At 41.9% G+C, this 13340-nt stretch overlaps 1 protein-coding gene across 1 annotated transcript in view; it reads right to left on the bottom strand.

Annotated features, from left to right (window-relative positions):
- adamts10 (ADAM metallopeptidase with thrombospondin type 1 motif, 10) overlaps positions 1–13340 on the bottom strand; it is a 115997-nt gene that overhangs the window by 60572 nt on the left and 42085 nt on the right. Inside the window, 2 exon segments of the mRNA XM_056276784.1 lie at positions 1508–1653; positions 3762–3845. Coding sequence (XP_056132759.1) covers positions 1508–1653; positions 3762–3845 — 230 coding nt within the window.

Genomic DNA, 13340 nt, shown 5'->3' with positions numbered 1-13340 from the left:
GATAATAGACTGATATGATTTAAGAAACAATTGCAGGAAATTAAGGATGGTCACTGCAGTGACATCTATCTGGACAGTTTCCATTCCCCTGTTGATAAAGGCCTTCATGTAACAGCAGTTCTCACAAAACCAAGACCAAAGCCGTATAATTTCCAAAACACTTTGTGTTTATGTCCAAGAACAAAACGGAAGTGTTGTGAAATATTAACTGATTAACTGCCTTGGAATTTGGAACTTTATTGCACATTTTCATTGGAGACAATGACAAGCTTTTTCTGGCTTCAGTAAATTCAATGGCACAATTCATTTTGGGAGACAGCTCTGCCCAGCCCCACAGGAATCTTCCCAAACGCAGAGGGAACACACACCAGACAGATAGGCAGTGGACGTGGTTGTTGAACACCACACTACTAATATTCACACCACTGAATAATACCAGTTGTATCTGTGTGTTGTCTTCCTCATTCCACCACTGTTGTTTCTGTTTTTCCTCTGCAGTAACAGAGAGAAAGGGGGCGAGAGAGAGACGGCGAGACAGAGAGAGAGTAGGGAGAAAGGAGAAAGCGAGAAAACTGCTTCTTTGGCAAGGCTCAGAGCTGTGAGATTCAAGGCAGCTGTGCTCTTGATTTCTGCTCTCTCTCTCTCTCTCTCTCTCTCTCTCTCTCTCTCTCTCTCTCTCTCTCTCTCTCTCTCTCTCTCTCTCTCTCTCTCTCTCTCTTGCTGTGTCGCGCTCTATTTTCACTGGGCTACAGCCCCTTAAAAAAAACCTCTCTGTTTCTTTCTCCTTCCTTGTATCTCTCTTTTTAAACTTGCTATCCAGATGGTGAGCGGGACAGAGCGATCCCCAGCTTTCCTCACCCAAGACAGGACAAGAGTCAGACCAGCTCACTTAGACGCTGTATAAAATGGCTGTGAGGAGTGATGCTGGAAATGTAAAAGACTCGCTTAGAGTGAAATCCCACACGTTTCTAACTCTGGTCGAAAAAAAGTTAAACTTGCCAAACACATTTTGTACACAACAAAAAGCCTGTGCAATAGAGGAATAGTTGTTGGAGGGAGGAGGGATACCAACACCATACCACTGCAATTACCCAGTAACCACAGTTTTGTTATATTTTGTAATACCCAGTAGCTTTAACGTGAGAATGTAGTCAGTATGAGGGTGTAAATGAATGGCTGATGTGATCGTCAATGTAACATCACATTGGTATGACTCAGTGCTCTTTTGGCTTTGGTGATCAATTTCATAAAGAGGAAATTCTTCTCAAATTACCCTTATTTACATATGAAGATACCCCAGATCAAAGTTGTATATAAGGTCTGACAAACATGATACCAAGACTCCATGCTGATATGATCTATGGTACAAGACTATGCATTGATAATGTAGACTTGGGAAAAAAAACAGAATATGGCCAAGCGTTTGACTGAGAAAGCCGCTATTTGCTATTGAGCTGGTCCAGGCTGAACCAAACCAGAACAGAGCGGACCTGTCTGACTTGCTGACCTGGTGATGAGCACAGCGGTGTCATGGTGAGCGATGCCATTGTCTGGGATGGCGTTCCCATAGCTGCTCCGGTGCTGGATGGACTTCTGCCACTTACAGAAGCTATCCAAGGACTTCCCCGCATGGTGGTTGATCTCAAGTGTTGGCTTTTTAAGAGATTGAGGGAAAATAAAGAAAATGCACTCAAAAAGAAAATCAGGCAACTGAATTACAAACAAAAGATTACTGAACATGTTTAAATCTTTGAGCGCAATGGAAACACACAGACAAAGATTACAGGGATAATAGTTAACATTTCTGGATCGCAGGTGTCCTACACAGACTTAACAGTCCAATAACAATATTCCAGCATTAGCAGAAAAAGGGCTTTCACAACAGGACTGAAATGATCCGACAGCACAGACCGTCTATTATTACAGTTATTCTTAAATTAAGTACTGGGCTTGCTTTTGGTGGGTCAGCAAATGTAAAGAGTACTAGTTTGGTGTATGCTCATGGACCGGGTTCAAAAATGTACCAAATTTTTTTTACTTTTGGGTCCCTAAAGTGAAAAAGTTTAAGAACCTCTGCTCCCCTGTATAAAAAAGGCTACTGTTGAGGTCGGATTAGAGGGTAGGCACTTTCTTGTGTTATATCAGTGCTGGCGGAGCAGGGGGAAGGGGAGGGATTGCTCTTTTGGCCACAGCTGGCTAGAACTCGTAACCTAGGAATGCATGTGGTGACATAACTAGTAATTGTCTCATCCCAGAGTTCCTCATTTCTGGGTGCGCTGCTGGCCGGAGTTTCTGTTCCAGGGGCAGCTTGCTGTTTTCAGACCTGGAAACAAGCAAAGGAACCACTCGGCGAGACGGCTTTGAATCCTGTCTTGACCTCAACCTAAACAGACCATGCAGTAAGAATAACAATGATAATACTGCCAACTACTGATGAGGTTAACATTTATTTATTCCTTTCTTTCTGTCAGATGACAGATGGATCCTAAGGACAAATTACAGTGCTTATATTTAGCCAGTTATGAACAGTATGAATCACAAATGTTCCCTAATAAGACAGCTATGGAGGAACCCTCCAAAGCCACACTGTTATGCCCCCATCTAACACAGTATGATTCATCTGTCCAAGACCTTAGGATGAAATGGGTAACCCCAACCTGCCACCCTGTCTCACCACAGACCGTTAATGGCAGGGTAATAAGGTCACTTGCCAGCTGGCTGGACAGTCAATAGATTCACTGAGCTACTTGTGCTACTAATGTGATGTAGGTTCACTGTATGGGCTTAACTTGAGCTGGCTTTGGCTATGCTGTTGAATATACACCCCATATCCATTCCCTCTTCACTGTCTCCTGTCATAAAGGGTATTTTAAAAAGCATTAACAATAGTGGCCTTCAAAAAAAAAAAAGGCAGACAGCTTGGAGCCCAGGGAAATTATTGGTCAATTTGGATCAACGGTATGCCTTTGTCTGGAAGGCAGGCTGTGTTGCTTATCACATTTGGGTTTGTGTGGCTTAAAAAATTGTTGCATGGCATCCCCTTTCAAGCTGCACTGAAGCTGTCTACTGTTCAGCCAGCTGTCTGAAGGAGAAAAAAAACAACCTAAAACATTTCTTTTTAAATTGGCCCCATTAGTGGCTACCAAAGGAGCAACTACTCTCCCTGGAGAGGTGAATCTGACAAGGGTGGCGTCAGTCATTAAGGCAGCAAATTTAGCAAACACTGGAGTCTCAGAGAATCGCTCACCCCACCTCAACGTCCTCACGACAGCTCCTATTTCATATTTAGATACTGATATTTGTGCACAAGCCTTTCTAAGGTCTAAATGTGCGTCATAGCAATGGTCAGCGAGGTCACCGCCCGAGCCACAACAAGTAGGGCAGTCATAAAGCAGCCTTGTCTGGCAGGTTCAACTCTCCTGTGCACAACTCGGCCCTCATTCACTCTTACTTTTCCACCTCTCCTTTCCTCTCTCTTCCTCATCCTTACTTCCCCCCTCCACCCCTTATATCCTCTCCTCTTCCTCCACCCTCCCAACCCACTCCTTTCATTACAGTTGCTACTCACAGCTACGCTTACAAGCTCAGTGTCCACTGGGAGTGGGGGGGGGAAGGACACTTAAGCCAATAATTTGACCAAAACAAGGAGCTCATAGATGCTGACTGGGGAAGAGAGAGGTAACGAGGACAAGGAAAGATGGTAAGGCATTACAGAGCCTAATCTGAGGAGAAGAGGTGGGAAGAGTGTAACTGTATATTACCTGGTCTTCCATAAGCAAAATGAGCCGCGTCACCACGATGTTGACTGCGTTCCCCAGACTAGAATCCTGGAACAGTTTGGCAACCTGACCTCCAGGGAAACAAGAAAAGACCAGTCTTAAAAAGAGGTGACACTCCAATAGCACATGCAAACAACATCAATACACAACATGAACCACAAACCGAAACAAACACTAGACAAAGAAAGGTTTAAATGAGGAAAAAAATGAAAATTTGAAAAATACAATGAAAAGAGTTCATACACTTTCTCACCAAGTTTTCAACAACTGCTTCCCAACTATTAGCTCTATTTGCATGAACCAAAATAAAAGACCAAAAGAGTTTTATTGGAGTTGCCACTGAAAAGGTGTTTTAACACTACATATAATGCTCCCTGCCACCCAATGACTGCTGGGATGGGCCCCAGCATCCCGCAACCCAAATTCGGATAAGCAGCTTGGATAATGGCTGGATGATGTCGAAGTCGGTCCATATTTAGAATACTCTATATGGGCCTCTTTACTCTAAACAACTTTTGCGAGCCATATCTTTTACTTGTCCATTTGAAGTCACTGGCTGCGTACCAAATCACATGCATGCTAACATGCTATTTAGTACACCAAAATAGTATGTGTGTTTTTAGTATGTCTGAAAGCACAGTATGCATTAAATAGTGAGCAAAACATACCCGCACGTCACACATTCAGAAAAATACCGCAGTACACAAACACTGGACATGATGCTGGCACAAGTATGCCACAATGCATTGCAATACTTCATGACAACGATCAACAATGGTGGAAGGTGATACAAAACCAAATCGGCAAAATGTTGGAGCCATTTAAATGGTTTCCCTATACTAAGTAGAAGCTTCCCTATGCTAAGTAGAACGTAATTAAAATCATCTTTTATTCTTACAATTTAAAAAAAAAGAAAAGATGTGGGTCACCACACAGGTAGAAGTTTATACGCAGCATGTCATTAACCCACAACAGAGCTTAATAGCGTAGTATATCTGAATAGCCATTGTACTTTTTTTTCACATACTAAGAGTGCTAAAGTAATACATTACTTTTAGCAGTAACGAAGTAACATAACATGTTTCTAATAGGATCTTGGTAATATTACAGTTACTATGTCAAGTAACGCGTTACCACCTGAAATACACCAGGCACAGACACGGCGTGTCACAAAGGTGGGGCGGAGTGGGTTTTTTGGCTGGACCGGCCAGCAGGGCCACTGACTGACTGAGTGATCAGTTTGACACGATTGGGCCACTGAATCAGGTGACCAATGATGGTTCCAGCTAGCAGCGACCAACAATGTCATTGAAGTTACACAATTGGTCTGTCGACCAATGACGTCGCTGGTAAACACAGAAGTGGGATTTTCACTACCGGCCATGAATCAGCCCAGTGGTTCGCACACTGGAAGTAATATATTGCTGCTCATGGGCACTTCTGAGACGCCTCACTGGAAAAAGGTCCAATTGACAAACACTAGCTCTAATAGCCTGGTTGGTTGCATTGCTTCCTCACTCGCATTGCCTCTGGTACAATGACGCATTTATTCTAATCATTTTTCAAATCATCAGCAGCACGGGCCCCTGCGTGGGTACGCACGGCTTCCATGGTTTAGCAGCTTCAGTTGATTATAATGGGTGCCGCGTCCGTGCCTGGTGTATTAAGGCCATAAATTGAGTGTTCATTGTTTTTTTTGGGTTTTTTTTTAAGAATTCATCCCCACTGTGGCACTTCCACCAATGCGTCACCAGAAAAAATATCCCTCGAAGAACTTCCTGTTGCCGAAATTCAATGGCTGAGATAGCTACAGAGTCTGACTCTACGTTTTCAAAATGGGTATACTCCCATTACTTTCAGTCTCCCATTACTTTCAGTTTATCAAAGAAAAGGACAAGAACATAATTTATCAGACTTTGATCCTTTGCCTGCCTGCCCATCTGCCTCCAAGGCCATTCATACTATTGTTAATATAAGCAGTTAATATATGCTGTTTCAGTTCTACAGCTTCATTAGGCTTCATATTCATACAGTATCACCCACCACTGGATTTGTAATGGACTGCAATAAACTTGAGCTGTGCTTTGATTACCCGCTATGAAACATTACCCTCTTTCATTTTATGTGTAGTCGTACTTCTGCGGTTATTTTGATGAAAGTAATGTAAAAGTAGTGTAATCAGTAACGCATCACTCTACACCAACAATAATATTATAAAGTAACTGATTACTTTCAAATGAAAGTAACTAGTAATATGTCATCTTTTTTTTAAAGTAACTTGCCCAACACTCCATACTATGCTGGGAGATAAGTAAACATACAACGGCCAATATTTTGGCCCTTCTGGTGTAGCAGCTAACTGCTCACTTCAGTTTCCTATGAAGACTTCCTCTTCGGTGTGCCCGTCATTGTTTACAGTCGGATTAAAAACTTGAGATGTAAGAATGGAGTCTGAGTTGAGTGACGATGTCTACGACTGGACTATTTCACAAGTAGTCGACACGAGTCGAACGTTTCTCCACACAATACACAAACATATTTTTTGTAGACATTTTAGGTCCAGACGACATTTCAGCCAATGCGTCCTGCCTCTTTCGCTCTCCACACGGAGTACCAACATGCAACCCAATAAATCACTGCCTACTCCAACATGATTGGTCAATACTATTTGAACTAAAACAGAAACGGAAACAGAAACCAGAGAGCTTCCGATACCAAAATCTTGTCCTGTAAACATATGTAGTATGTAGTGAGTAGCATGTGATTTCAGACACAACCACTGATTGTTGAAATTGCACTTGCCCGGTATGATGCCGAATGATACGAAAGCTAACCAGGAATGAAAACTAAGCATATGGTGAGACTGAGGTAAACCATAACTTGCACACACACAACAGAAATTCTAAAGCCCCATTGCAATGGTTTCACCTACAGTTACTTTTTTTTATTGGTCAATTGACCCAAAGTTTTTACAACAGCATCATTTTCCATAGCTTTCCCAGGGCCTGAAAATGGTATTTTCAAATTTACTGACTCTTCCACATTTTTCAGGAACATATGAACCCTGAGTGAAGCCAGTGCAGTGTTGAAACAAGATAAAACCTCCCAACTATAAATGTGATATTATTAACAAAAAAATGTTGATACACCTGCAATATGAATTTAAAATGAACCTAAAGAGGGGACTCACCACTAGTGCACTATGCCCAAGACAAGCCATAAACAGAGCTTTAAAACCATCACTTCAAGTAAAAATGAGCTTCAGTTGAAACAGCAACAGTAATAAACAAGTACAGCAGATGTAAAAGAGATGACAGTCCACCACCACGCCTGATACTTATCACCATTACTGGCACTCAAGATCCACTTGGACACTTGTCATTACTGGTGTCTGGTGTAATTTGGCCTACTTTTCGTCACTCCACTAGTGAGACAGTAGGGGTTTCTGCTCGAGCTTTTGTAACAGACCGGATGCATCCTGCTTTGTAACACTAAAAGCAGACGAACCATTCATTAAACACATTCCAGACATGTGTATATCTGTATATTGTGTGTGTGTGTGTGTGTGTGTGTGTGTGTGTGTGTGTGTGTGTGTGTGTGTGTGTGTGTGTGTGTGTGCATCTTTAGGTTCAAATGACTGAGTGACAGTAAAGACAGATACAGTGTCTATGATGACGTACAAACTTAAGCCTGTCTGCATGTGAAAACAAAACCTTTTTAATCAGGGTCTATACCACTCTAACACTCAACCTAAAGCAGGCATTCACGAGGACAGATCGTAGAGGCTGTGCCAAATTGTGTTTACCTTTGTTTAAACCTTATTCATGTCACCAACAATATTTAATCCTTATTCTAATACATCTTTGGTTTTGTTAAGTTTGAAAGACAAAACAATGCCATTATTGTTGACTATATAAGGTTAAAGATACAGTGTCTGGATGTTCGGGTAGCGTAGCGGTCTATTCCATTGCCTACCAACACGGGGCTCGCCAGTTCGAATCTCCGTGTTACCTACAGCTTAGTCGGGTGTCCCTACAGACACAATCGGCCGTGTCTGCGGGTGGGAAGCCGGATGTGGGTATGTGTCCTGGTCGCTGCACTAGCGCCCTCTCTGGTCGGTTGGGACGCCTGTTCAGGGGGAGGGGGAACTGGGGGAGAATAGCGTGATCCTCCCACGCGCTACGTTCCACTGGCAAAACTCCTCACTGTCAGGTGAAAAGAAGCAGCTGGCGACTCCACATGTATCGGAGGAGGCATACGGTAGTCTGCAGCCCTCCCCGGATTGGCAGAGGGGGTGGAGCAGCGACCGAGACGGATCAGAAGAGTGGGGTAATTGACAGGATACAATTGGGGGGGAAATTTAAAAAAAAGAAAAAAAAAGATACAGTCCGTAACTGATGCCCACAGTGGCTGTTTGACCCACCTCTGCCGTTGTTTTGGTCAGACATTGCAAATGTTGTTCACTTTATTACTCGCGAATGAGACAACCAGCCAACGCCATATCACTTTCAACACCTTTTGAGGTGTTCAGTTGTCCCCATTTCTGAAACAAATACACAATGTTGATGACCCGAAGGCGATAGCCATGGCGGCAAATGCCATTACGGATTGCACAGAAAGTGCAAACAAATTACTGCAGAAATTCCTGGGGGGGGGGGGGGTCCCTCAACAATATCCACACCCATTATCATCTAAAATGTTTCGAAGTTTATTGATTTTTATTGTTGTTGTTGTTGTTTTTGCACCAAGCCAGTGTAACCCACATGATTACATGTACCCTGTGACGTATGTAAGTTCCACGAGTAGCCTCTAGGAGGCACACGAGCTACAGAGTTTAAACCATAAAAACAACCGTCAACAATAGAGAAGAGAAATACGGATATTTAGAAATACGGACAACTTTGACTATGGATACTTGAATTATTGATAGTTGAACTACGGATATTTGAGCTACAGGACATTTGAACTACGACAAAAAAGATCCCTCCCACGAAGCTTCCTTGGTGAGCCGCTAGCCAAAGCTAGCCAAACAGCTAGCCAAACAGCTTTCTGTGTTCCATGTAATCATAGCCATTTACGTAGGATATCTTGATTTTATCCAGACAGATGATCTCCCGTTGAAGGAAGACTCTTTTCTCTTGTGTTTTGTATGCTGCTGGAATCCTGGTGAGATAAGAGTTTAAAATCTTGAAATCTAAAGACTGACAATTTTCCATTGGTTGCTAAGCTAAGCTAACCCAGCTAAAACGTATATCTATGATCCTTAGCAGTTCCCATATGATTCAGAGCTTTAAAACCAGTCAGGACACCCGGTCCATAGGGTTTATTTGATGTAGGAATGTTAGACATTTTAATGTAATAATATGCTTGTTGTTAAAAAAAACTGTAAGCTCCAGTTGCCACTAGCCACCGAGCCAACTCGGGCTACATGGCATGCATGGAACCCATAGCAGCCAGCTAGACGTGAATTCACGTTGATAGTGCCGCAGCCTGGCTGCGATGACATTGTTTTTAACTGTTCTTACAGCAATAGGCTGTTGTCATTCAGCCGCATATTAGTTATATGTAGGAAATGATTTAATTCTGAGAATTGACTCTAGATTTGGGTATTTTTATTTTGTTTGTAATTGTTTGATAGAGATTGCAATTAATAAGGAATCTGTACAATGTTGTGCAGACTGGTTTTTTAGTACCCCGAACAACCCCCCTTGCTACACCCTTTTGGAACCCTTGGATACCCCCTTTGGATTGCCCCCATCATCGCCCTGGATTTGGATTCATCATCATCGCCTCAACATTAACTTGCCCCTGTGATTGTGGTAGGATCTGGACATTGCACCTTGCACAGATTGGAAGACTGAATCATTCCCCCTTTTCTTTTCTTTATTATTTTCTTTGAGTGCACTCATACGTTATTTTGGATTATTTTCTTTAAATTGTTAGTGTAGAATATGGCTGCATAAGTAATGTATCAGAAGGGTATAAAATAGAATATAGATAGAGATAGACAATAAATAGAATATTAGGAAGAACTTTTAAAAAGTATAATAGAGTAATATATACACTACCGTTCAAAAGTTTGGGATCACCCAAACAATTTTGTGTTTTCCATGAAAAGTCACACTTATTCACCACCATATGTTGTGAAATGAATAGAAAATAGAGTCAAGACATTGACAAGGTTAGAAATAATTATTTGTATTTGAAATAAGATTTTTTTTACATCAAACTTTGCTTTCGTCAAAGAATCCTCCATTTGCAGCAATTACAGCATTGCAGACCTTTGGCATTCTAGCTGTTAATTTGTTGAGGTAATCTGGAGAAATTGCACCCCACGCTTCCAGAAGCAGCTCCCACAAGTTGGATTGGTTGGATGGGCACTTCTTTGAGCAGATTGAGTTTCTGGAGCATCACATTTGTGGGGTCAATTAAACGCTCAAAATGGCCAGAAAAAGAGAACTTTCATCTGAAACTCGACAGTCTATTCTTGTTCTTAGAAATGAAGGCTATTCCATGCGAGAAATTGCTAAGAAATTGAAGATTTCCTACACCGGTGTGTACTACTCCCTTCAGAGGACAGCACAAACAGGCTCTAACCAGAGTAGAAAAAGAAGTGGGAGGCCGCGTTGCACAACTGAGCAAGAAGATAAGTACATTAGAGTCTCTAGTTTGAGAAACAGACGCCTCACAGGTCCCCAACTGGCATCTTCATTAAATAGTACCTGTTAGAGCCTGTTTGTGCTGTCCTCTGAAGGGAGTAGTACACACCGGTGTAGGAAATCTTCAATTTCTTAGCAATTTCTCGCATGGAATAGCCTTCATTTCTAAGAACAAGAATAGACTGTCGAGTTTCAGATGAAAGTTCTCTTTTTCTGGCCATTTTGAGCATTTAATTGACCCCACAAATGTGATGCTCCAGAAACTCAATCTGCTCAAAGAAGTGCCCATCCAACCAATCCAACTTGTGGGAGCTGCTTCTGGAAGCGTGGGGTGCAATTTCTCCAGATTACCTCAACAAATTAACAGCTAGAATGCCAAAGGTCTGCAATGCTGTAATTGCTGCAAATGGAGGATTCTTTGACGAAAGCAAAGTTTGATGTAAAAAAAATCTTATTTCAAATACAAATCATTATTTCTAACCTTGTCAATGTCTTGACTCTATTTTCTATTCATTTCACAACATATGGTGGTGAATAAGTGTGACTTTTCATGGAAAACACGAAATTGTTTGGGTGATCCCAAACTTTTGAACGGTAGTGTGTATATATATATATATATATATATATATATATATATATATATATATATATATATATATATATATATATATGTATAACACATCTAATTTAGTATTGCTATTGAAATAACTTTACTTTGAACTGTTGAAATAAATTGGTTTTTTTATTGTAAACTATACCCACGAGTGTGTGTGTTGTCTTTGGGGTGAGTACTAGAATCTGGTCTAGAAAAAAACCTACACCAATCTCCACTGAACTTAGACATTAGACTGTAAACTGTCCCTGCGCAAGCATAGGCCCATTCCCCTATCGTGCAGGTTACAGAAAGTTGGCGAGCCAGCCAGGAGATTGGTTAATTAGCGTTTCAGGCCATATACTACCCCACTGACCACACCTCTCTATAAAATACTTGATTATATATTTTTTTATTTTGAAAATAACACAGTCAATATGGATCTTTGCAATCAGTATAAAGTCCATGGACAAAACTGCTTATTAGTTGAAGGTGTCAATGAAATGAGCTCTGCCGAAATGATAATAAGCTTCTTCGAACAACATGGGAAGATCTCATCCTGCATCAGAGTTGTGGATGAACCCAACCAACCTAATGGTAGGGTAATAATAGAATTTGAGTGTGAAAAGTCAATCACCAGGATAACCCCAGATACCCTTGGCCTTATACCTAGCCCTGTTGATCCAACTACTCTATGGAATGTCAGAACAATTAGACAAATATGTCAAGAGGAAATAGGCAAAGACTTAGCCCAGCAATATCTCGAAGAACTCAGCGCTATTGGTGGTAGTGCCATGTCAGGCTATGCCTCCATCTTAGAAAATGAACTGAGGCGCATTCGGTCTACAGCATCACAGAAAACTGACAACACGTCTTTACCGGAACACAGCCCTATGCAAGACACTAAGCCTAGCATTGATGTTGAGCACACGCCTAGCATGACCCAAGAATGTAACAGACGGCCATCTATATCTGACATTCACCGTGCTCCAACCACACACTTATCCGTGCGTAATTCAATGAGCCTTGAAGAAGACATCATTAATTCCCCGAGCATCCAGAACGTAGTAGTAGAACATGTTATTAAGAATGAGTCAACACAACCATACAGTAGCCCAAGTAAAATTCGAACCTTCTCAGGTAGGCTTCCAAAGCCAAATGGGGAAGTAGATTATGAAGCTTGGAGAACTCAAGTTGAGCTGCTTCTAAGTGACACCTATGTCACCGATTCACAAAAAAATCAGAAAGGTTCTAGAGTTTGGTTGGTCCAGCTTCTGACATGGTGAAACCACTTGGTGTCAATGCAAACCCTGTTGCGTACGTAAACCACATCGAATCAGCCTTTGGAGTCGTAGAAGATGGAGAAGAGCTTTTTGCTGCATTCTTGAGTGCAAACCAGAATTCTGGAGAGAAGCCATCTGATTATTTATTCAGACTTCAGACCCTCCTCACTAAAGTCATCTCTAGAGGGGGAGCTTCACTTGTAGATTCAGAAAAACACTTGATAAGACAGTTCTGCAGAGGATGCTGGGACCACTCGTTGATTTTAGGTCTTCAGCTTGAACAGAAAAAAATAGCCCACCCTCATTTCCTGAATTGCTTCATCAGCTTAGGACAGAAGAAGGCCGTCGTTCAGCTAAACTAGATAGGATGAAGAAACATCTAGGGAGCTCAAAAACTTCAGTGCATGCCCACACTGTTTATGGAATCGAAGCCCCAGCCGAAAACAAAAATGAAGACACACAGAAACTCCGCGATGAGGTAGCTGAGTTAAAGAAACAAATTGCAACCCTGTCCATCAAAGAAGAACCACAGCCAAACAGAACTCAGATTGAAACCAGCTGCATGGTCACAAATGCCTCCACACCTCGAATTTACACGCCTCGTTTTCCCAAGCCATGGTTCTGCTTTAAATGTGGTGGAGATGGTCACATTGCTGCCCACTGTGTGAGTGCCCCCAACCCCGTTCTTGTCCATCAAAAGAACACCGAGCTGAGACAAAAACGTGAAGCTCACAGGAATACGCATACCTTCACCTCCATGCCTTTAAACTAGTAGCAGCTCCTGTTTAGGGACGTTCAGGAGCTAAGTACCAGCATAAGAGTCCCAAACCCATTAATGATATTATGAATAGAACCCAGACAAGAAAAAATAGATACAGACAAAGAAACCAAAATAGCCAATCCCTTCCCTGTGAACTTGTAGGGCCACGCTGCACTGCATCTGTCTCCATTGAAGGAATAGAATGTGAATCAATCCTTGACACCGGTTCCCAAGTAACAACCATTTCAGAGACATTCTACTTGAACC

Source organism: Lampris incognitus, chromosome 3 (genome assembly GCF_029633865.1).
Source record: "Lampris incognitus isolate fLamInc1 chromosome 3, fLamInc1.hap2, whole genome shotgun sequence".
NCBI classification, from domain to species: domain Eukaryota; kingdom Metazoa; phylum Chordata; class Actinopteri; order Lampriformes; family Lampridae; genus Lampris; species Lampris incognitus.
Note: the sequence above shows the minus strand (reverse complement) of the source record. Positions and strands in the feature narration are given on the sequence as shown.